Source organism: Salvelinus alpinus, chromosome 17 (genome assembly GCF_045679555.1).
Source record: "Salvelinus alpinus chromosome 17, SLU_Salpinus.1, whole genome shotgun sequence".
Lineage (NCBI taxonomy): Eukaryota > Metazoa > Chordata > Actinopteri > Salmoniformes > Salmonidae > Salvelinus > Salvelinus alpinus.
The window spans coordinates 44,699,389-44,725,060 of NC_092102.1; the positions used below are offsets into that span (position 1 = coordinate 44,699,389).

Here is a 25,672-nt window from a genome sequence, read left to right on the forward strand (position 1 = left end):
AAATTTACCACAATAATCCATCCATCTGACAGATGTGGTATATCAAGGCCACCAAAATCTGTCACACAACACAATGCCACAGATGTCTCAAGTTGAGGGAGCATGCAATTGGCATGCTGACTGCAGGAATTTCCACCAGAGCTGTTGCCAGAGAATTTAATGTTAATTTCTCTACCATAAGCCGCCTCCAATGTTGTTTTAGAGAATTTGGCAGTATGTCCAACCGGTCTCACAACCGCAGACCAGGTGTATGGCGTCATGTGGGCGAGCGGTTTGCTGATGTCAACGTTGTGAACAGAGTGCCCCATGGTGGCAGTGGGGTTATGTTATGGGCAGGCATAAGCTACGGACAACAAACACAATCACATTTTATCGATGGCAATTTGACTACACAGAGATACCTTGAGATCCTGAGGCCCATTGCGTTGCCCATTTTTTTTCAGGTATCTGTAACCAACAGATGCATATCTGTATTCCCAGTCATGTGAAATCCATAGATTAGGGCCTAATGAATCTAATTCCATTGACTGATTTCCTTATATGAAATGTAACTCAGTAAAGTTACAGTTGGGCTCCCGTCACGGTTCGAGTTTGGCCGGGTTAGGCCGTCATTGTAAATAAGAATTTGTTCTTAACTGGACTTTCCTAGATAAATAAAACATATTTTTTGTTGTTGTTGTATGATGGGCTTGTATTGTTGTTCAGTATAGTTTGAAATGCGTGTTTCACATCTCATTTAGCCTCACCTGAGATTGATGTGTATAGTCCAAATATCCAGAATCTCCACTGCCATCTTGAGGAAGTTGGAACCATGAGGTGGAGTCTGCATCTAGGGTGGCGTACAGTTCCAGATCAACCTCAGGTGTCTCAGCCTCCAGTATTTATGCTGCAGTAGTTTATGTGTCGGGGGGCTGGGATCAGTTGGTTACCTGGAGTACTTCTCCTGTCTTATCCAGTGTCCTGTGTGAATTTAAGTATGCTCTCTCTAATTCTCTCGTTCTCTCTTTCTCTCTGAGAACCTGAGCCCTAGGACCATACGTCAGGACTACCGGGCATGATGACACCTTGCTGTCCCCAGTCCGCCTGGCCTTGCTGCTATTCCAGTTTCAACTGTTCTGCCTGCGGTTACGGAACCCTTACCTGTCCCAGACCTGCTGTTTTCAACTCTTAATGATCGGCTATGAAAAGCCAACTGAGATTTATTCCTGATTATTATTTGACCATGCTTGTCATTTATGAACATTTTGAAAATCTTGGCTCTCTCTAATTTTCTCCTTCTCTCTTTCTTTCTCTCGGAGGACCTGGGCCCTAGGACCATGCGTCGGGACTGCCGCCCGTGGTGACTCCTTGCTGTCCCCAGTCCGCCTGGCCTTGCTGCTATTCCAGTTTCAGCTGTTCTGCCTGCGGTTATGGAACCGCCACCTGTCCCAGACCTGTTGTTTTTCAACTCTTGATGATCGGCTATGAAAAGCCAACTGAAAATTATTCATGATTATTATTTGACCATGCTTGTCACTTATGAACATTTTTGAACATCTTGGCATAGTTCTGTTATAATCTCCACCCGGCACAGCCAGAAGAGGACTGGCCACCCCTCATAGCCTGGTTCCTCTCTAGGTTTCTTCCTAGGTTTTGGCCTTTCTAGGGAGTTTTTCCTAGCCACCGTGCTTCTACACCTGCATTACTAGCTGTTTGGGGTTTTAGGCTGGGTGTCTGTACAGCACTTCGAGATATTAGCTGATGTACGAAGGGCTATATAAAAATAAAATTGATTGATTGATTGAACCTAATGAAACCTAATGTCATTAAATGAAATGCGTCCCTAAATTCTATTCCACAATGAGAGATAATTGTGTCAGTTCTATATTACATGTCCATTTGGTAATTCCTCACCATAGCGCTGAATAAGCTCCTGACATGTTGATGTGTGCCCAAAATAAACACCAGAAAAGAAAGAAACAAATGTTTTATCTGTGGAAGGTAAAACATGTTAATGTGTGCGATTAGAGACAATCGAGCCATTGAGGCTTCATATATAAAGTAAATCTGACACAGACTACAACAAAAATCAAATTATTCCCCTAGAGACCTATACCTGGAAGTCAGAGTGAAATATTACTTGGTATTATGTACAGACCATTACACACTGAACAGACACTATCTGGTGTACAGTGAGAGAAGAGTCTTCCCGACTGCACACACTGTGCCGCCTCGTTTGGCTTGTAATGAGAGGACACAGCGTCTGCTTCTGCAATCAGGCAACAACTATGGCCAGTATATCACATTAACCAACTCTGTACACATTGTGCTGGAGATCAGAGGTGTTGATTGGATGTGCCCAGGCTGGTCAGTCTGCACTGCAGAGATAGGACCACAGTATACTGTCCAGTAACCACACGGTCAACTCCACCAGAAGGTCGTTTCAGACTGCAAGTGTCCTGTCACATGTAGTGTATTAACTATTTAATACAATGTCATTACTAACGTGCCTAACTATTTTCCATACGGAATGCTCGTCAAGCTGTTTTTTTCTCTCCAAGTCCCTGAAGTCAACATCATGGCAATTTTAATAAGTGCACTTGTGACCCTACACCCTGCATTAAATTATGTCCGAGGCTACGAATACGGCGTTTTCGCCCCCGCCCCTCCCAGAACTTCTATCTCAAAGCTAAGGATCCAAGTCACATTCTGCACGTGTTCTCTTTTTACTATAAGCTTTACCAAAAAGGATGAGGCGAGGGGTTTCACCCCGCCCAGAATCTGTACACATCCTGTGAACTCTGCTTCCCAATGTTTGCACATTACATCGCTATTGACTGCGTGCCCGTGTCTTGCTTGTTGATATGCTGTGTACATCTAGTAGGCTAACGCAACCTCCTGAAAAATAGAACATGAAAACGCTAGACTGCCTGTTACGCCGTGCTTATGTTTGCTTTCTGTTACAAAAGACAAAGAACTCCGTTTGCTTGAACAAGCGGCAGCGGAGTCGTGCGGTGAGTGATCACAGAGCAGCAGCTGGAAGGACTCGGGGAGGGGAAGCGCGGGGAGGGGAAGCGCGCGCAGCGGATCTTGCACACGTGCAGAAATCTCTGTATCTTTAGTCCAAAACGCCTGGGTTCCAGAAAATCCAGAACCGCAGCCACTCTGTTGAAGTTGAATTATCACTGTTAGTAACTCCCTAATAATAAAACTTCAATAATAGCAATAATCACACTTAAACGTAACCTCACACCCTGCACTGCTGATGATCCCTGATTGATTAGTTCCCCTTGATCCATCATTAGTCTTCACCCTGTAGGCTAATAATCAATCACTTGTTCACAACTTAACTGTATCCAAAAGGCCTGAGGGGAAATCGATAGTGCTTTTAGGTGACAGTAAAACCCTAACTAATCAATATTTGGTCAGTAAATTCCCATACACAGTGGGTCTGTGGCAACAACCACAAAAAAAATACATTTTCTTCCACTCAGCTTTATTGAACTCCACATGAGTACAAGCCGATAGTTTAGAACGTTCACCATGAAACATACAAGCATTGTCTTACGTCAGGTGGCGTCAATCCTACGCAACCCTCATCCCCCAGACTGACAGTCAACGCAGACGATTAGTTACACTATCTGCCTTGAGACAATGACATACAAGAACACTCAAAGTACATCCAGATACAAGCCTGAATGTGTCTCCTATCAAACATGAGTGCTGCCTTAGCAACAACAGAGTGCTGCCTTAGCAACCACAGCCCATTCGTCTGTTTCTTAGAATTGAACAGTCTCAGTTATGTACTGCAGTCAAAAGGCCTGATTGTGCCTCATCTTCCACAATTATCCACCGGCCATTGTGATGGGTTACTTAGAAAAGGTGTCTCGAATTTGCAGTAGTCAAATGGCAAACTCCCTTCAAGCTTAAAAATAAGTATTATAAATCTCCAACACAAACATCCACAAAAAGTGTGAAACACATTCCCTGGATATATCATTGGGAAAAGTGTTTCCACATAAGAGCGCTTCCAAAGAAAGTCAAGTCAATTCCAGTGCAAACAAACCCACAAACCAAATACACCCAAATTAAACTAGGGCTTAGCAGTTTCAAGCTCATCCATTGTATTGCCATTATAAATAGTCAAACAGTAGGAGACTAACTGTGGTTCTAACTGAAACATGTCTTTAGATAAGAGCAGGTGTGAAGTTATAACAGAGTTTCACTGTTCAACCACGTAACTCTCTCGTTGTGATACTAGAAACAGTGTATATGACCTGTATATTCTTAACAGAATTTGGTATACGTAAACAATGCCTTTACATTGATGACCTAGTTTATACATATTTTTATTTTAAAAACAGCGTCTTTAACATTTGTAATATAATGGTTGTCAGTGTCACACACCCTGAGAACACTGAACTTTGAGCAACTACAGGAGTTACCTTTAACCTGCAGACCCACTGAGTTCACCCAACCCAAGCCCTCACCCTGGAGCTCTAGGCTGCAGACAAACCACTCTAGCCTGCCCCCTGCTGGAGGTTCCTGTCATAGCTGGCTGAAATACACTAGGTCTGAGATGGCTCTGAACGGTCGTTCTGGACCAGACATAGGTCATACAGCTCTGAGGTGAAGGCTATATCCAGGTCTCTGAGCCGTCTCAGTCCAGGAACACCTTCAGAATCAGACATGGACCCAGAACAGAAACACCACGTGAGGATATTTAAAACATACTGGATCTGCAATGGTATAAATCCACATTCATATGAGTATGCACAAACCATCCAAAAGAACATGAACCGAGGCAAAAAAAACATACCTTTGGATGGGCGACGATGTCCTCATCATTCTGCCGGATGTTGTCATCTATGAATATGTGCTGTGACTTCCTGGTCGAAGGGGTCCCGACACAGAAGCTTCCCTCCCAGGAAGGAGTGTAGGTGTTCCTGGCCAACCTACAGAGACAGACCAGTGCCCCGAATACATCACGAAACACTGAAACCTTCATGGAGGTCAATACAGAGCACAACTTCTCTATTACAATTACTGTAATGCTTAAGACTAAATTAAGTATTCAAAGATGGATGTATGAGCTTGCCAGCAAACTAGGGCACCCCCATTAGTGTGATAAGACGTCAAGCCTTTTGGAATGGGTCCACCTACCAGTCAACGTGGTCCTGGAAGCCTCCCAGGCCCTGGACAGAGCTGAGGTACTGGTACAGGGCTTTCTCCCTGTCATGGGTCGACAGGCACTCCTCTGCCTTGGTCAGAACCACCCCCTTCTTACTGCAGAGGATCTGGCCTGGTCAGAACCACCCCCTTCTTACTACAGCGGATCTGGCCTGGTCAGAACCACCTCCTTCTTACTACAGAGGATCTGACCTGGTCAGAACCACCCCCTTCTTACTACAGCGGATCTGGCCTGGTCAGAACCACCCCCTTCTTACTACAGCGGATCTGGCTTGGTCAGAACCACCCCCTTCTTACTACAGCGGATCTGGCCTGGTCAGAACCACCCCCTTCTTACTACAGCGGATCTGGCCTGGTCAGAACCACCCCCTTCTTACTGCAGTGGATCTGGCCTGGTCAGAACCACCCCCTTCTTACTACAGAGGATCTGACCTGGTCAGAACCACCCCCTTCTTACTGCAGTGGATCTGGCCTGGTCAAAACCACCCCCTTCTTACTACAGTGGATCTGGCCTGGTCAAAACCACCCCCTTCTTACTACAGCGGATCTGGCCTGGTCAGAACCACCTCCTTCTTACTACAAAAGCACCCCCTTCTTACTAAGATCCTGGCACCACCTGGCATCAGCTGTGTAGAGCTAGGGCAAACACCAAAACGCACCGGGGGGGGGGGGGGGGGCCAGGACCGAGTTTGGGAAACTCTGCTTTAGAGTATCCTTTTAGAATGAGAATAAACAAAACCAAGTTTACAGGTCGTCCTACAAGTTCTGCTGAATCACATGATGTTCTCTCACCCTCCCTGCCGATATTCCTACACAAATTGTCCTTGACAGTTTGAATAAGTCATCATGTGGATGTTTTTAAACTGCAGCTAACTGTGTAAGGCAGCCTCTGAGCCCCCCCCCTGCAGAAAACAATGTGTTCTGCTCCAGTAAACTAACTGGTACAGGAACACACTGAGGGGGATGACAAGGGACTGCAGCCACTCTATACCCAGGGGAGTAGCACCACACACCAGTCACCCATAATAGATCTCACCGTGAATGACCTTCTGTGAGTTTGTCTTAAAAGGCATTGTTCCTCAAACAAGATTTCAGATTTGTAAGAATTTTGACCACTATATCCTACTGGTACAGCTGCCCTTCCTCCCCCTTCACAGCCAGCTCCTTGTCCCCCCCCGGAAAGTACAGCATGGCTAGGTGCTCTTCCAGCACGCCCCGGGAACTGCCGACCTGCAGCGGAGCTGGGGAAGCCTGCCACCCGGCCAAACTGGGAGTGATAGCAGACAGCACACTCACATGCTGGGAGTAGAGGTGAGTCACTCATCCAATCCCATTTACCTACAGACAACAGAAAGAGGCCGGTGTTTGGCAATTACACTCCAATTACACTCAGCAATGGCACCATCGTGGCAGGTTGGCACAGTGGCAATGATTCCACTTATTGAATTGTCATGTCATTTACAGAAAAAGGTTAGAGGTTTGGGGCATAACTGCCTACATGTAGGAAATGGCTATTTAGATTTTTGACTAGACGGTATACAGCTACGACCGGGAGAGACTTTTTCGTACCAAGTTAGGAAAATTGATGTATGTTAGGCTAATTATGATAAGGGGTTAGGGCTAGCTAAAACGGCATCTTAACCTGTTACCCTGTTTACTCATTTGTCCCCATGTCACAATTTAAATTAAATAATCCAAGGCTGCAATAGTTCCTTGACTTGTCACGGCGTCAGACACCAATATGGTGTTAATGAGATCAACATGAAGGACAAGCTTTTTCTTCTTTAGAGACAACCCTTGAGGTCTTCTTCAAGGGTACAATCATTGACATTTCCTTTGGCGTGTGGAGTACACCGCTCATCACGATCGTCCCCGTGGTTTAGAGGGATGATCACCGGTCTTGTCGCAGTCTGACATGAGCTCCAGTCCCGAATGATCAGTTGTCAACAGCTGATTTTCCTTGACTAAATAACTAGCCAATTTGTCAGTAAATTGCGTGAGGGTTGAGCTAGCTAACTAGGTATGTTACTGAAACCAGAGATCCTCGTAACTCTTTTGACCAGTCGTAGATTTGTAGCTATTTAAGAGCGCTCTAAGTTTGTACCACTATTCAAATACAAATCACTCTAGACTTAATTTGACAGAATGTTTGTTTTTACTTTCTGAAACCGTCGTTTCTTCTTCTCTCAGCGTAATGTGTGGAGTCTGAAAGTAAATACAGTAACAAGAGCCATAAAAGAATAAGTGCAGGTTGGAGGACCAACAATTTAACACAGAAAATGGTAGAAACAGAGGGTAAAAAAAAAGTTCCCAGGCAACTTTATTCAAGTTCCTACTGAATCAGTGTGTATTCAAATAACCTGTTAGCGCTTCTCAAAAAGTGTTTAATTTATATTAACAATGTATATCTTATACACAGCCACATTCTCATTAATCCCCAACTTTATATATTCAGTCTAACACAAAATGAAGGGAGGGGTGTACAAGAGTACTCAAACAGAAATGAAGATATGTAGCAGAAGTGGTAACAGCATTCTATTGTACGGCTACTGTGTATCAACATGCACATTTCAGTGTATATCAAGTTGGTTTCTTCTCAAAAATTACATCCACAGGATTGGATAAATTACAAAGTAAAAATGTATTTAAAAATCTAAAGCAAAGAAACTAAATCCAGGTGTGGTATGAAAATAGTAAACAGAAAGACAGTTACTTTTTGTCCTCTGTATGAACATAAAATAAACCATTTCTGCACCCATTACACTATATCGGTACCCAGCTTACAGAATCACAACACAGACCAGACTAAACCTTGATGAGAAGCGGGTAAAAACCACACTCAAATGCTTACACACCCAGACACACACACACACGTCTAATCCTCTCACATCACAATTTTCCCTCAATCCCAACAGGCTGGAGGGGGTTTGTTTGATGTTAGCCACATCCTTTGTGACCTCTGAACCAGACACCCGTTTATCATGGGATAAAAAGGAGTCATGGCCACCAACATTGTCTAGGTGGGCTCTTCCATCAGCCAACAACAGGCTGCAACCCGGAGGCTCTGGGGAAAACAGGAGTGTGTGGAGGCTTTTGTTGTATGTGCAAACACGCTGTTTGTGTGTGTGTGTGTGTGTGTCAATGTGTTGCATGAATATTACTACATAAATAGCATGAGCTGGTATGTCCACCACATCTGTGGTGACATGTACTGGTCCTTCCTTCCCCTCAAATCCACTTCTGACATGTTTAGCATTGCACCACTGAGGGGACGCTTTGAAGCCGTCCAGTTTATTAGTGTTGTTTACTGAGGAGTGTATTTCTCAACGTTGCTGCTGGCATCGGTCCACAGCTGGAGCCTTAAGCCAGCTCGGTGGAGCCTCAGTCACACCTTAGTCCACCTCCTCCATGTTACTGTAGGACAGAGCAGCACATTCGCCAGAGTGTCCAAACAGCTCAGAGGTCACCTCTGGGGTCAGCGGAGTGGGTCCTTCAGGGTCCAGGTCGGTTCCAAAGAGTGCCTGGCCAGAGGCCTGTAAAATAAACCAGTGTTACAAATCATGCTTTTCTCTGGACCAGTTCCCTTTTAGGAAGACCAGACCCATCTTATCTGTAAACAATCCAAAAGCATAACTCACTGGACTGACGGACATATTCCTTGCAGCCACAAACAAAACCCAGTTCCAATTGGATGGACGATTTCCATGTTTGTTTCAAAAATAATATTCATTAAGACAGCATAAAGGTTGACATTTTATTGTGAAAAGAAGTACACATGTTGGTTTATTGGAGCAGCATTAAGATGGAAGGACCTGTACACATTATTGCTGGGAAATGTCCCACTTTCTTTTTAAATAATAGCAACTATTAAGATTACAATTAAGATTACATTTAAAAATCGTGCAATTTCTATACAGCAATCATGTAAATATTCCTGCTATAAAATATACACTTCCTTAATTCAGTAACTTTCACTTTACACCCACAACCATAGGGAATCTTTGCCATCTGTAGGGAGCCTAGATAATTCACATTTCCTGTGTCGACATTTCACTGAGGCAAACCACTGGATAAACCACTGAGACATACTGGGCATTGAAAGCAGATAGTGAATATACCTGGCCTCCAAGCCCATCTACAGCCGGAGAGGCATGACAGAGTGCACTGTGATATCCCTGAGACTTGAACATATTACTACAACACTGTTACAGGAGGTTAGTCCATATACCAGCAACACAGATAATCATTAAGTGTAGCAATTTTCATTGATAGGTGGACGGCATCTCCTTTCTAATGACTTGAGGTCACTACTAAGCTTCAGCTTCATACTGTACATCAGCGTACTTATTATTTTTGCACAAACAGTCGTAAAGCTCTGACATATCTAGTTATTTCACCCCAAAAAAAGAAGCACATTTAAAAAGGTTAAACAAGTGGCTTTCATGAAGTCTGACAGGGATAAGGAAACCGTATGGACTGCAAGGTTGGGCTCAATTCAAACATAAGGCAGTCAATTCAGGAAGTAAACAAAAACTACAATCCAATAATCGGAAGGGAAAAAAATTGCATTTATTTTCAATGACTTCTCAATAAACTGAAAAGTAAAAGTTATATTTCGAAAAAAAAATTGTACATTTTCTGAATTTTAAATTCAAATCACTTCCTGAATTAACAGCCTTCAATTCGAATTGAGCCCAACCTTGGTGGACAGAAAGCAATACAACTGCTGAATTAAGAGCTTACCATTGACAACATGAAATCAAAAATAAAATCAGCAATGTGACAAACAAGCAAAAGGCACATACTAGCTTACTGTGAGTCTACACACTCTGTATTCATTAAAGCAAACACACACTTGAGCTGTCTTCAGGTTACAGTACAAAGTCATGACTGCACAAAGCAAGTCGTAGAGCCCACCATGCCATCCTGGGACGGAGCTAAAGGATTACAATATCTGTGAATGAGCACTACTACAATATCTTATTCCCTCACCCACTCAACACTATCACAGTAGCACTTTAACACTATACCCTAGTTCAAGTCCTCTCAACAGCATCTCTTGTGCAAAACATAGGACTAACCATTACCAAAACATGCATTTCAGATTTTTGTACTGAAAACCTACATGAGAGAGAGAGAGAGACAATTGGCATGGACACATAAAAGGCTGAAGTAGGTTTGAACTAGAATTTAACGTATCTTATAGGGACATACGTTATGGACTGCAGTAAAGAAGGCCAAGCCAAGCTGAGCCAAGTTACTAGTAGATGCTACTGGACTTGATTAACAGATATGCAGTGTATAATTTAGTTAACATTTTGAATGTGTTTAGCAGCATATTGATTTATAGGCCATCTACAAAACAAAATGTTTTCGTATTGGCATGGATATTTCATTAGACTTGACATTTTTTTGTGTATAAGCCTATTTATAAAGTGGGTGGCTCGAGCCCTGAATGCTGAATGGCTAACAGCCGTGGTATATCAGACCATATACCACGGGTATGACAAAACATGTATTCTTACTGCTCTAATTACTTTGGTAACCAGTTTATAACAGCAATAAGGCGCCTCGGTGGTTTGTGGTATATGGCCAATATACCACGGCTAAGTGCTGTGTCCAGGAACTCCGCGTTGCGTTGTGCGTAAGGACATCCCTTAGCCGTGATATATTGGTTATGTACCACACCCTCTCGTGCCTTATTGCTTTAGTATACATGTGTGTATGTGTGGGGTGTGATACTGGCCGCTTAGCCCCAGTTGGCTCTGTAGACTAGGTTCACTAACAACGCTAGTAGAGCAACCAAGGTACCCAGGACAAAATATCGGACACAGTCGTCATCGGAATAATGCGGGATCCTTTGGCGCAGCAGCCTCCACACCTGCCCCTCCACCCCCTCCTCCCTCCTGGCTGCTCTTCTCCTCCCCAGCCTGGGACGGAACAGGCCCCGAGGGCCCTCTTCAACACCCTCCTCTTCCTGCTCCAGTTCCTGCCATATCAGAGATGCCTGCGATGGCGGAAACCTGTGTCAGCTTCAGGGAAAAGCTTGGTTCTTCCTAAAGCAACGCCACCTCACCACAGCCAGACCTCCAGCAAACCCTCCCCATCCACTCTGTCTAATATACTAACGGTGTCACAGGCCACAGGGTCAAGGACAAGCCAGACTCTTTCAAGGAACAGCATGAGGACAGCTCAGAACGATGTGAGGGGTGTCTTTCAGAAAACAGATGGATAGACAAACTATCACATCTTTCTTTTCAACAGTTAGCTAATAGATACATTAAATCACATATATTTTTGTAGATTAATTAAATCACAGATATTTTGTAAACACAGCGACTCCCACTCTCAATATAAACTCATGAGTACAAGAAAAATGCATCATACATCTAATCAATTTCACAGACATTAAATAGCTTCCACAAAGTTTGTGAATACATACAGCCCTTATTAATTCTGAGGCAATTCACTTTGTTTTCAGCATTTGGACAGAAAACTATGACGCTTAGATGCCAAAACAGATCAGATAAAGGGGACAAGAGAGACAAGGTGGCGTTGCTTCTGGCACTTCAGGATAATAAGTTGAAACAAGTGAGCACAGCTTTTCTCCAAAGCAGCTATTCAATTTAGAAACTAGCATAAACCTCTTGATGAACAAACCAATGGCCTTAAACAATTAGATTAGATCCATCGTCTTTCTCTCATCACAGCTTTAGAAGCAGAAAAAACGTTACTCTGTCAATGGCAACTGAGATCATTTCTCTAAAAGCAACACAAGCAACCAACTAAATATCACTGCACGAAGAAGACTAGATGAATGAACACAGAATTACATCTCACTCATGTGGTGAAAATATAATCTCAGGAAATTTAAATCTACCTCTACCTCAAATGAGTCATGTTGGGCCGAGTTTAATTTAATAACTCATGATGCACTATTCCTCGAGGAGTTTTTCTACAACCATGTAATGGATACTGGTACTTCCCTAAGGGATACTCTCAGAGGTAGAGAATGGCGCCCTCACCTGGCTGGCGGTGGCTCCTGCAGAGGTGGGGGACTCGGCCCCCAGGGGCCCCAGTAAGCGTGGTGGTCGTTCCACAGGGGAGTTGCGGCGGCGGTAGAACAGCACGTAAGCGTAGCGTGTCACCACCTGGCTCTCCTCCACCATCGTCACCGTACTGTCATCAAAAAGACGCCAGCCTGTGGGGGGGTCGTGTAGGAAGAGGGGAAGGTGGAAGGTGAGGGAGGGGGAAGGTGGAGGAAAGAGTAGGGGGAGGAGGAAGAGGAAGGAAGGAAGCGGGGGGAATGGAGGAAGAGGAGTGGGGAGGAGGGGGAAGAGGGTAGAGGATGAGGGTGGAGGTGAGGACGGCAGGTGAGATCATTTTAACAGTATGAACAGAATATAACATGTTAAACCAGCTTGCCATGGTCACAAAATACAGTATAGCCTACTTCAGTCAAACAGAGTCACTCACCAACATCACTGCGCTGGCTGTTCTGGGCGCTGGGCAGGCGTGCGTAGGCAGTGTAGTGACCTCCGATCATGCCCCCGTAGTGATTGATGACTGCATAGAGGTCATAGATGGGCTGCTGCTGCATGTCGTCCTTCTGACCAATACAGAACTTACTGAGGTCCAGGTTCCTGAAAGACAAGAAACCAAGCTGTAAATCTGTGTTTGTATGAAATATTTAAAACTATACTCTGCAGTATGTTTGAGTGAATTCATCCTCAAGTCATTGAGTGTAGGGTCAGTGTGATTAAGTGAATAATATGACAAGCTGTGTTTATAAGCTGTGTTTATAAGCTGTGTTTATAAGCTGTGTTTATAAGCTGTGTTTATAAGCTGTGTTTATAAGCTGTGTTTATAAGCTGTGTTATGTGTTTATAAGCTGTTGTATGTGTTTATAAGCTGTGGTATGTGTTTATAAGCTGTGGTATGTGTTTATAAGCTGTGGTATGTGTTTATAAGCTGTTGTATGTGTTTATAAGCTGTGGTATGTGTTTATAAGCTGCGGTATGTGTTTATAAGCTGTGTTTATAAGCTGTGTTTATAAATTGTGTTTATAAGTTGTGTTTATAAGTTGTGTTTATAAGTTGTGTTATGTACAGTTGAAGTCGGAAGTTTACATGCACTTAGGTTGGAGTCATTAAAACTTGTTTTGGCAAGTCGGTTAGGACATCTACTTCGTGCATGACAAGTAATTTTTCCAACAATTGGTTACAGACAGATTATTTCACTTATAATTCACTGTATCACAATTCCAGTGGATCAGAAGTGTACATACACTAAGTTGACTGTGCCTGTAAACAGCTTGGAAAATTTAGGAAAATTATGTCATGGCTTTAGAAGATTCTGATAGGCTAATTGACATAATTTGAGTCAATTGGAGGTGTACCTGTGGATGTATTTCAATGCATACCTCAAACTCAGTGCCTCTTTGCTTGACATCATGGGAAAATCAAAAGAAATCAGCCAAGACCTCAGAAAAAGAACTGTAGACCTCCATAAGTCTGGTTCAACCTCGGGAGCAATTTCCAAACACCTGAAGGTACCACGTTCTTCTGTACAAACAATAGTACGCAAGTATAAACACCATGGGACCATGCAGCCGTCATACCACTCAGGAAGGAGACGCGTTCTGTCTCCTAGAGATGAACATACTTTGGTGCGGAAAGTGCAAATCAATCCCAGAACAACAGCAAAGGACCTTGTGAAGATGCTGGAGGAAACAGGTACAAAAGTATCTATATCCACAGTAAAATGAGTCCTATATCGATATAACCTGAAAGGTCGCTCAGCAAGAAAGAAGAACACTGCTCCAAAACCACCACAAAAAAGCCAGACTACGGTTTGCAACTGCACATGGGGACAAAGATCGTACTTTTTGGAGAAATGTCCTCTGGTCTGATGAAACAAAAATAGAACCGTTTGGCCATAATGACCATCGTTATGTTTGGAGGAAAAAGGGGAAGCTTGCAAGCCGAAGAACACCATCCCAACCGTGAAGCACGGGGTGGCAGCATCATGTTGTGGGGGTGCTTTGCTGCAGGAAGGACTGGTGCACTTCACAAAATAGATTGCACCATGAGTCAAGAAAATTGTGTGGATATAAAGAAGCAACATCTCAAGACATCAGTCAGGAAGTTAAAGCTTGGTTACAAATGGGTCTTCCAAATGGACAACGACCCCAAGCATACTTCCAAAGTTGTGGCAAAATGGCTTAAGGACAACAAAGTCAAGGTATTGGAGTGGCCATCACAAATCCCTGACCTCAATCCCATAGACAATGTGTAGGCCGAAACGTTTGACCCAAGTTAAACAATTTAAAGGCAATGCTACCAAATACTAATTGAGTGTATGTAAACTTCTGACCCACTGGGAATGTGATGAAAGAAATAAAAGCTGAAATAAATCATTCTCTCTGCTATTATTCTGACATTTCACATTCTTAAAATAAAGTGGTGATCTTAACTGACCTAAAACAGGACATTTTTACTGAGATTAAATGTCAGGAATTGTGAAAAACTGAGTTTAAATGTATTTGGCTAAGGTGTATGTAAACTTCCGACTTCAACTGTACCTGACGGGGAAGTCGACCATGTCGTTGATCTTGTCCCTCCAGATGAAGCTGCGGAAGGAGAAGCGTTTGAGCTGGATGATGAGGACGTTGGGCAGACGCCACAGCAGCAGCTGCTTGGAGGCCTCTCTGTGCTGCTGGCACTTTGGACAGTACCTGAGAGAGCAAGAGAGGCAGAGAGGAGAGAGGGAGGGAAGGATAGGGACAGAGCGAGGCAGAGAGAGGGAGGGAAGGATAGGGACAGAGCGAGGCAGAGAGAGGGAGGGAAGGATAGGGACAGAGCGAGGCAGAGAGAGGGAGGGAAGGATAGGGACAGAGCGAGGCAGAGAGAGAGAGGGAAGGATAGGGACAGAGCGAGAGAGGGAGGGAAGGATAGGGACAGAGCGAGAGAGGGAGGGAAGGATAGGGACAGAGCGAGAGAGGGAGGGAAGGATAGGGACAGAGCGAGAGAGGGAGGGAAGGATAGGGACAGAGAGAGAGAGGGAGGGAAGGATAGGGACAGAGAGAGAGAGGGAGGGAAGGATAGGGACAGAGAGAGAGAGGGAGGGAAGGATAGGGACAGAGCGAGGGAGGGAAGGATAGGGACAGAGCGAGGGAGGGAAGGATAGGGACAGAGCGAGGGAGGGAAGGATAGGGACAGAGAGAGGGAGGGAAGGAAGGATAGGGACAGAGAGAGGGAGGGAAGGAAGGATAGGGACAGAGAGAGGGAGGGAAGGATAGGGACAGAGAGAGGGAGGGAAGGATAGGGACAGAGAGAGGGAGGGAAGGATAGGGACAGAGAGAGGGAGGGAAGGATAGGGACAGAGAGAGGGAGGGAAGGATAGGGACAGAGCGAGGCAGAGAGAGGGAGGGAAGGATAGGGACAGAGCGAGGCAGAGAGAGGGAGGGAAGGATAGGGACAGAGTGAAAGAGAGTTTGTTAGGGTTGTAAATCCATCCAAACACCACCTAAATCTGTAAGAGGACTGTCTGAATGTTAACTGTGCAGTACGTGTGTTAGTCCATGGCTGTGTGGGACTGTCTGAATGTTAACTGTGCAGTACATGTGTTAGTCCATGGCTGTGTGGGACTGTCTGAATGTTAACTGTGCAGTACATGTGTTAGTCCATGGCTGTGTGGGACTGTCTGAATGTTAACTGTGCAGTACATGTGTTAGTCCATGGCTGTGTGGGACTGTAGGGCTACATTTGTTTGAGTATGTCTGCATGTTAGTGTATGTTGAAGACTACATTGATCAGTGTGTTGTTCCTACCATGCCTCCTCCGGTGCCAGCACCTCAGGCCTAGTGAAGAGGTTTAGGCACTGCTCCAGGGTGAAGTGTCCAGCCCTGGCCGTCTCGTTGACCGACCCAGGGTCCTCTTCAAATTCCAGCTCCTTGGACCGAACCAGGACATACTCCTTGAGACGCTCGTTGTTCTTCCACACCAGCTCCAGGCTGGAGTCCTCAGGGAGGTCCAGAACGGCCTCTTCTAGGGTAGGGGGAAACATGACAAAACAACAGTAAGACATTCTAGAACACATATCGTAAAGGACTTAAATGTTGAATGATACAGAGCAGTAGATGATTGAGTTTTTGCTTTGTCTTAACACTCGGACTAGGGGTGAGGACTAGGGGTGAGGGGCAGGTTTGAGATTAGACCCTGACCCTTTTCCTCCAGTGTCTGCTCCTTGCTGTTGGAGTGGAGGATGGTGATGTAGAACTGAGAGGTGTGGCTGGATGCAGACTCTGATGGTTGCTGGTAGCCGGTCACAGCAGCTAGACACACAAACAGCACAAAACAGCCTCAAAACACAGCGTGAGCCACAGGGAAAGACATCGACTAAATACAGGGAAAGAGATCCACTAAATACATTTTTATTGGTCACAGGTCACATACACATGGTTAGCAGATGTTACTGCGAGTATAGTGAAATGCTTGTAAATAACCAAAAGTATGTGGACACCTGCTTGTTGAACATCTCATTCCAAAATCATGGGCATTAATATGGAGTTGGTCCCCCCTTTGCTGCTATAAACAGCCTCCACTCTTCTTGGAAGACTTTCCACTAGATGTTGGAACATTGCTGAGGGGACTTGCTTCCATTCAGCCACAAGAGCATTAGTGATGTCGGGAACTGATGTTGAGCGATTAGGCCTGGCTTGCAGTCAGCATTCCAATTCATCCCAAAGGTTTTCGATGGGGTTGATGTCAGGGCTCTGTGTAGGCCAGTTAAGGTCTTCCACATTGATCTCTCGACAAAGCATTTCTGTATGGGCCTCGCTTTGTACCTAGATTTGTCCATCGGACTGCCAGATGGTGAAGCGTGGTTCATCACTCCAGAGAACGCGTTTCCAAATCAAATCAAATGTATTTATATAGCCCTTTGTACATCAGCTGATATCTCAAAGTGCTGTACAGAAACCCAGCCTAAAACCCCAAACAGCAAGCAATGCAGGTGTAGAAGCACGGTGGCTAGGAAAAACTCCCTAGAAAGGCCAAAACCTAGGAAGAAACCTAGAGAGGAACCAGGCTATGAGGGGTGGCCAGTCCTCTTCTGGCTATGCCGGGTGGAGATTATAACAGAACATGGCCAAGATGTTCAAATGTTCATAAATGACCAGCATGGTCAAATAATAATAATCACAGTAGTTATCGAGGGCTCCAGAGTCCAATGGCGGCAAACTGAACACCACTCCAGCCGACGCTTCGCATTGCGAATGGTGATCTTTGGCTTGTGTGCTGCTGCTTGGCCATGGAAACCCATTCCATGAAGCTCCCGACAAACAGCTCGTGCAGACGTTGCAACCGAGGACAGACGATTTTTTTTACACGCTACGCACTTTAGCACTCGGCACTCCCGTTCTGTGAGCTTGTGTGGCCTACCACTTCACGGCTGAGCCGTTGTTGCTCCTAGACGTTTCCACTTCACAATAACAGCACTTACAGTTGACCAGGGGAGAAATTTGACAAACTGACTTATTGGAAAAGGTGGCATCTTATGACAGTGCCACGTAGAAAGTCACTGCTCTCTTCAGTAATGCTATTCTTACTGTTTGTCTATGGAGATTGCATGGCTGTGTGCTCGATTTTACACCTGTCAGCAACAGGCGTGGATAAAATAGCCAAATCCACTCATTTGAAGGAGTGTCCACATACCATAGATACTTTTGTATACATAGTGTAAGGTGAAAAAAATATTTGTCTATATAATCATTTGAAAAATGTAATGAAAAAAGTAGAAGTAACAATACTATTGATATGTTAATGTTAGAAGATGCTTGCCTTTACCTTCTGGTCTGACAGCCTTCTCACAGGAGGTCTCCTTCTCTCCCTGGGAGTCCTGGGAGCCAGAGGACGGCTCAATGAAACCTGAGTCTGTGGTGTGGGTGGAGAGGGCGTCTGGGTCTCCGGCTGGATGTGCTGAGGCCTGGGCTGTCTCTAGTGGAGACTCAGGAACCAGAGAGGAGACCTCCTGCTCTGAGTCCCCTGCCCCACCGCCCCTGGCCTTATCCCCTGCCCCCACACCTTCAGGGGTCTCTGCTGGAGGGGGAAGGTCAGCCAGGCACTGGGTGACCTCTGGAGACGTCCTGCCAGACTGGAAGGGAGGCTGGAACACGTTCACTGAATATCTACACAGAGAGATGGGGGAAAGTGGTGAGACCACATAATAATCAGTGACAGCCCAACAATGTCAAATCAGCAAGTTGTAATCATATCTAAAGAACAGCATTCATATCCATCAACTCCGGACATCCCAATGCTACCTTGAGTATCCTTCCAGCAGCTGGGACAGCCGGGCGTAGGTGAGTCTGGACTCAGGGACGCTGACCAGGAAGGGAAGCCCCACGTTCTCTATGTTGGGCCCACACAGAACCTTGTGGTTGGACCAATGTTTTTTCTGGCAAACCCTGAAATATGAAGGGGGAAAAAAGTTAGATTGGATTAAAAATGAAACCATTTTTTTATTTTTTATTCATGAATCATTTAGGAGAACAGGAAATAGTTCTGAAATAGTTCTGTTAATATTGGGAAATTAACTCATTCAATTGCCTGTGTCATTAGTGCCAGACAGCAAACATTTAGTGAGCTGTTGACTCACTGGTTGCAGTAACCCACGCGGTAGCAGCGGGTGCAGCGCTTCAGTTTCTCTTCATCCGAGAGAGGAGGCTTCAGGCAGGCAGCACACTTAGAGATGGGAATACTGGGGACCTGAGGCCTCTGGACGGGGGGGACAGAGAGACAGACACTAGGTAACACACTAGGGACTTGTGTTATAGTTCCCTAAGGTTCGAATAGGATGGCAAGAGAGGCTGCTGGACGTTTACCTGCTGGACTCGGAGCACCACCACCCTCTCCTTGGCCAGCTCTTTAGACAGCACTTCGAAGCAGAAGAGCATGTCTGAGGAGGAGACCGTGTCCAGGGAGTTGGATGGGAGAAACATCCGATGGAAGCGACTCTTCACTACCTCAGCCAGCCTCAGGTTCTCTGCCTTGATCCTCACACTCCGAGAGATGGACTCCAGGACCTCAGCTGTGCTCGAGTTCTCTTTACTCACACTCACCAGGAACTGACACAATCAGAGGAAGCAGACAGTCAAATAAAATCGGTCAAATGAAATAATAAACCGAAGCCATCTGCTATTTGAATGACACCAATATGTCATCTTACCTTCATGGGTTTCTTGTGAGGCTCTTTAGCAAAGTAGAACACTGTGAGGACCTTCTGCTTCTGGGGCAGGGGCACGGGAAGGTAGAGGAAGGGGTCAAAGGTTATGGAAACCTGGGGACAGAGAAGAAGGACATTCAAACAGGTCAAGTTGTAGTACTCCCTATCACAGCACTAAATAAATGAGTTCCACTCGACACAGCAAGCCACCCACACTGATCCGCTATTAGTCTAACTCTGATGGGTCCATTTTCCTCCATTATTGAATTAGGTTTTCCTCCATTGCAGCTTGACAGCCAGGCCTGAGTCTCTAATCATCTGCATCATATTACTAAGCTATATGGAAGTGTTTTATGAAGGTCATACAACAAGGATCATTTAGCTATTTGATTTAAACATTTTGAGTTCCCTTTGAAGTATCAAAAAAAATAATGTTTTGTCTTACTGCTGTTAGCACATACAAACGCATGCCGGGGCAGCAGGTAGCCAAGTGGTTAGCGTTGGGCCTGTTGGGCCTGTAACCAAAAGGTTGCTAGATCGAATCCCCGTGCTGACAAGTTAAAAATCTGTCGTTCTGCCCCTGAACAAGGTAGTTAACCCACTGTTCGCCGGTAGGCCGTCATTGTAAATAAGAATTTGGTCTTAACTGACTAGCCTAGTTAAATAAAATGAAAATGTAATAACAGATTCACTACATGGAACAACAGAAGGTCACAAAAAAATATCAAAAAGGAAGTTGGTTCTGACAGCCAACAAGTGCTCAGCTTATGTGGGAACTCCTTTAAGATTGTTGGAACAGCATTCCAGGTGAAGCTGGTTGAGAGAGTGCGAAGAGAGTGCAAAGCTGTCTAAGGCAAAGGGTGGCTACTTTGAAGAATCTCAAATATAAACTATATTTTGATTTGTTTAACACTTTTTTGCTTACAACATGATTCCATGTGTTATTTCATAGTTTTGATGTCTTCACTATTATTCTACAATGTAGAAAATAGTAAAATCCCTGGAATGAGTAGGTGTGTTCAAACTTCTGACTGGTACTGTACTTTCATAAAATTTTTCAACTGGTACCGGGGGCCCTTCAGACTAGCTTTGTGAGGCCTAGAGCAAAACAACATGTACATGTTCATGAGAGTCTCACCTTTGCATATTAGTGTGTAGAACAAACCGGTTTTCGGGATGTCTCACGGTCTGACACCGCTCTAGCTTTGTAACCTTTCGTCGCAGATGCGGAAGTACGACATACGAGGATGCAGTGGATTGAGACGCAACACATCTCTAGCTTAAACTGACAGATTTCCATGGGGATTTTTTATTATGCTAATTAGATTTCCGCACAGACATCGACCTTAGGGGGTTAAACGCCCATTATCATGATGCCTAAAGGGCAGACATGCCTAAAACAACGGTCAGGGTCTGTGTTCAGCAGTGGATAGCCGTAGCAACAGAGGCACTACGGTATTATCCCTGTGAGTTTGACTGATACATTCCAAGACTAGAAAAACCCCATTGAGACTCCATACAAAACACAGTTCAACATGAACACCCAGATATATTTCAGACAGTGGAGTGTTGCTTAATTGTGTTGAAATAATTCCGCTGTTTGTGTCTTACCTTGGAGCACACTGGGCAGACGAGCTTGGATTTGTACTGGCCCTGGAAGAGGTCTACGATGAACGAGTCGTTTCTCATCTTGTGCCTCTGCCACGCCTCATCTGCCACCACCTTTAAAACAGACACACCATGTCATTTTCCAGGACAACTGGACTGAATGGAAACAGTGAGTGTGGTTATAAGTATGACTGCCTCTGCATTGATTGCCATTTGGAGTTTTAGCCTGCTGGGTATGTGTAAAGCACTTTTTAGATGTCACAAAGGGCCTGATAAAATAAATGTGATTGTTTATGGTGCTGCTCAAACCTTTATTTCACCCACCTCGTCCTGCCGTCCGTCTGAGTCCACAGTCTCTGTGTAGGGCTTGTTCTGGATGCGGTTCAGGTCCTCATGGAGCCCATCCAGGAGGAAGGCCATGAACTCCTGGGCATCGTGCTGGGCATAGCCTGTAAACTGACTGGCCTTACTGGCCACGATCGCCTGGAGAATAAAAACACCACATCTTACTGGATACGATCACCTGGAGAATAAAGACAGCACATCTAACTGGAAACGATCACCTGGAGAATAAAGACAGCACATCTAACTGGAAACGATCACCTGGAGAATAAAGACACCACATCTAAGTGGATACGATCACCTGGAGAATAAAGACAGCACATCTAACTGGATACGATCACCTGGAGAATAAAGACAGCACATCTAACTGGATACGATCACCTGGAGAATAAAGACAGCACATCTAACTGGATACGATCACCTGGAGAATAAAGACACCACATCTAACTGGATACGATCACCTGGAGAATAAAGACACCACGTCTAACTGGATACGATCACCTGAAGAATAAAGACACCACATCTAACTGGAAACGATCACCTGGAGAATAAAGACACCACATCTTACTGGATACGATCACCTGGAGAATAAAGACACCACATCTTACTGGATACGATCACCTGGAGAATAAAGACACCACATCTAACTGGATACGATCACCTGGAGAATAAAGAAACCACATCTAACTGGAAACGATCACCTGGAGAATAAAGACACCACATCTAACTGGATACGATCACCTGGAGAATAAAGACACCACATCTAACTGGATACGATCACCTGGAGAATAAAGACACCACATCTAACTGGATACGATCACCTGGAGAATAAAGACACCACATCTAACTGGAAACGATCACCTGGAGAATAAAGACACCACATCTAACTGGATACGATCACCTGGAGAATAAAGACAGCACATCTAACTGGATACGATCACCTGGAGAATAAAGACACCACATCTAACTGGATACGATCACCTGGAGAATAAAGACAGCACATCTAACTGGATACGATCACCTGGAGAATAAAGACAGCACATCTAACTGGATACGATCACCTGGAGAATAAAGACAGCACATCTAACTGGATACGATCACCTGGAGAATAAAGACAGCACATCTAACTGGATACGATCACCTGGAGAATAAAGACACCACATCTAACTGGATACGATCACCTGGAGAATAAAGACAAAGGCTATTTGGGTTATAGCATCTGCTAAATGTCATATATTATATCATTATATATTATTAAATAACAGGGAGGGAGTTAAAGATATGACTCAGGAGAGTGGAGTGTCACCTTTAACTTAGAGGGCTGAAAAGCATGGTGGGTACCCTTCCACAAAGCCCGGAGAAGCACAGCAAACCCGATGGCCAGCCGACCACCCGTCCCCAACGGGTTATTACAGTTGATCTCATTCTCAAACGCCCGGTCTGCACAGAGGGTGAGAGAACACAGTTAATGGTTTTATATCAATCTACAGTCACTGAAGATTAATACAATGACTTGCATGTTGAAACTTTTTTTCATAAGAAAATCCTTTATTCCCTGCATTGTTACATTTTATACACATATTTACATCAGACACATATTTCATAAAGGAATGTAAAAACTTAAATGAAAGAATGCCAGAAGGGAAGAGGAAGATTAGAGGAGCTCACTGACCATGAAAGTAGTCCCTGAGTTCCCGGGTGTTGGAAAGAGACTGGATGACACTGTTCATAAAGCATGTGTTGCCCAGGTTGACCAGGCCTGTGAAGCCTGGCAGACACACCTCCTCCTCCTCCTCTTCCTCCTCAACGCTGCGCTGGCTGCCGGCAGGAGGTGCGTGGGCCATGGGCTGGACCATACAGGTGGGCTTGGGCTGAGGGGCAGAGACAGAAATAAAGGGATGAAATACCAATCAATCAAATAAACTTTATAAAGGACTTTTTTACATCAACAGTTGCCACAAAGTGCTTTACTGATACCCCAGCCTAAAACCCCAAAGAGCAAGCAATGCAGAAGCCCAGTGGCTAGGAAAAATACTAACCTCCGAGGCTCATAGGATAACACGATAAAGAAATCGGATTCCCTTTCCCCCTACTCATTTTCCAATCCCCTACTCCTCGTCCTAATTCACTTCATACCGTTTCACTTTCTGGGCCTTTTCCATCTCCTCTCTCTCACCATCTCATCCTCCGTCAGTCCTCTCTTTCTCACCATCTCATCCTCCGTCAGTCCTCTCTCTCTCTCTCACCATCTCATCCTCCGTCAGTCCTCTCTTTCTCACCATCTCATCCTCCGTCAGTCCTCTCTCTCTCTCTCACCATCTCATCCTCCGTCAGTCCTCTCTCTCTCTCTCACCATCTCATCCTCCGTCAGTCCTCTCTCTCTCTCTCACCATCTCATCCTCCGTCAGTCCTCTCTCTCTCTCTCTCACCATCTCATCCTCCGTCAGTCCTCTCTCTCTCTCTCTCACCATCTCATCCTCCGTCAGTCCTCCCTCTCTCTCTCACCATCTCATCCTCCGTCAGTCCTCCCTCTCTCTCTCTCTCACCATCTCATCCTCCGTCAGTCCTCCCTCTCTCACCATCTCATCCTCCGTCAGTCCTCCCTCTCTCACCATCTCATCCTCCGTCAGTCCTCCCTCTCTCACCATCTCATCCTCCGTCAGTCCTCCCTCTCTCACCATCTCATCCTCCGTCAGTCCTCCCTCTCTCACCATCTCATCCTCCGTCAGTCCTCCCTCTCTCACCATCTCATCCTCCGTCAGTCCTCCCTCTCTCACCATCTCATCCTCCGTCAGTCCTCCCTCTCATCCTCAGTCTTGTCCAACTCACCGTGACTGCAGGCTCCTGTTTGATGGGGACATGGTCTGAGACGGTGCGGGATGACACACTGTCCAGGCATCCGTCCACTGTCCGAGGGGGCTTGGCTTTTCCCTCCCCCATCCAGGGTGGCTCCTCCTTGGCAGAGAGGGAGTGCTTGCTGCTGCCCGGCTGACTGGCCTGAGAGGACGGCGCGGAGGGCACAGCAACCTTGGCGCCACCCACTGCACCTTAAACAGAGGAGGATGGAGGTTGTGGTCAACGACAAACAACTGTCAGGACCAAGAGAAGCATATTACATTACAAGTTAAGGACATAACCTAGGCACTGTAGTTCTGCACTGACACGCACAGACCCGCGGGCTTGTGAGAGCAGCAGACTAGACTGAGACATGCATATTGAGTTACTGGATACGTTTCAGTGGTCAGACACCTGTCCGTAGTGCTGCCTTGAATGGAAACACCCACAAACATGCCTGCCTACTATAGTCATGCAGAACACCTTATTAGTATACCAAACATTAAGACCCCACTTTTCTAATATCGAGTTGCACCCACCCCCCCGCACTCAGAACAACCTAAATTCAACCCTCCCGCGTTGTCAACCCTCCCACGTAATTCACATTAGGACAGGCTCTAATGGTTTCCTAGGACTCTGGTTACACCTACAGCCAGTTACAGTCAATTGGTTCAAAGTGAAACACATCAGTGTGCTCCTCAAACAGCAATATAAAGACAGTCAGTGAACACATGTGTGTAATATTTATACGGGGCTGCTATATTTCAAACTGTGACAGCTAGTGTAACAGACGTCTATAACGTGTGCAGTAGAAGCCAGGCAGCAGGAAGACCTTGTGTAGCAGGGGCCTCCAGGCCCCCCCAGCGCTGGCTGTGCCTCTTCTTCAGGGTGATGTCTAAACGGGACGGGGTGAAGGCATACGTGGACTGCTCAGGCTGGATGAGGTTCCTGTAACAGAGGATCCCCAGCTTGTCAGAAATTACTGTCTCAATGAGAAGCAAAAGGGACATCTACACACGTGTATAGAAACGCCACACAAAAATCACAGACCAAGTTGGACTTCAAAGTCTTACCGGAGTTTGACTTGCCACTTAAAGACAGTATTCGCTCCGCAGTCCGCATGAAGACGCAAGAAATTTGCATCGCTGTTTGAAAGGGAAGAAAGTTCAATGAGCTGGAAACACCACTAAAATCCAATTAAGATCCACTAAGGCCACCGAGGTGAAAAGTCACAAGGACCAAGTTACCTGGTCTGGAAGATGAGTGTGAAGTCCTGTTCCCTGAAGATCACCCTGGCTGTCTCTCTGAAGATACCCTTCATGTACACGTTGACCACCATCAGGTCTGTCCCTTTCTCGTACGAGTCGTTCTTCAACAACTTCAGGTTCACCATTGGCTCTGGAACTGCTAAAAGATAACCACAGTACCACGTTTCAGGTCACCGTCTGCAGAACATGGACTCACCGTGACAACAATAACATTTCAGTGTCCT

General features: G+C 45.3%; 1 protein-coding gene across 15 annotated transcripts in view; it reads right to left on the bottom strand.

Moving 5' to 3' along the window:
• Positions 1-7,465: 7,465 nt before the first annotated feature.
• The window catches only part of LOC139543013 (ubiquitin carboxyl-terminal hydrolase 19-like), a 34,010-nt gene continuing 15,803 nt past the window's right edge, over positions 7,466-25,672 (bottom strand). For 4 of the 15 annotated variants that reach the window (XM_071349088.1, XM_071349089.1, XM_071349090.1 and 1 more), the window contains 19 exons: positions 25,428-25,587; positions 25,254-25,325; positions 25,013-25,128; positions 24,175-24,392; positions 23,018-23,216; positions 22,652-22,785; positions 21,313-21,486; positions 21,007-21,117; positions 19,399-19,509; positions 19,055-19,297; positions 18,829-18,947; positions 18,494-18,637; positions 18,012-18,358; positions 16,394-16,504; positions 16,001-16,217; positions 14,753-14,905; positions 12,646-12,812; positions 12,195-12,370; positions 8,910-11,176 (listed from right to left, as the gene is read on the bottom strand). In XM_071349088.1, the coding sequence (XP_071205189.1) occupies positions 10,919-11,176; positions 12,195-12,370; positions 12,646-12,812; positions 14,753-14,905; positions 16,001-16,217; positions 16,394-16,504; positions 18,012-18,358; positions 18,494-18,637; positions 18,829-18,947; positions 19,055-19,297; positions 19,399-19,509; positions 21,007-21,117; positions 21,313-21,486; positions 22,652-22,785; positions 23,018-23,216; positions 24,175-24,392; positions 25,013-25,128; positions 25,254-25,325; positions 25,428-25,587 (3,230 nt within the window). In that variant the 3' untranslated portion in view covers positions 8,910-10,918. Of the gene's footprint in view, positions 8,703-8,909; positions 11,177-12,194; positions 12,371-12,645; positions 12,813-14,752; positions 14,906-16,000; positions 16,218-16,393; positions 16,505-18,011; positions 18,359-18,493; positions 18,638-18,828; positions 18,948-19,054; positions 19,298-19,398; positions 19,510-21,006; positions 21,118-21,312; positions 21,487-22,651; positions 22,786-23,017; positions 23,217-24,174; positions 24,393-25,012; positions 25,129-25,253; positions 25,326-25,427; positions 25,588-25,672 lie in introns of those variants that run through there. The other 11 variants (XM_071349101.1, XM_071349100.1, XM_071349099.1 and 8 more) reach the window with 11 other exon arrangements.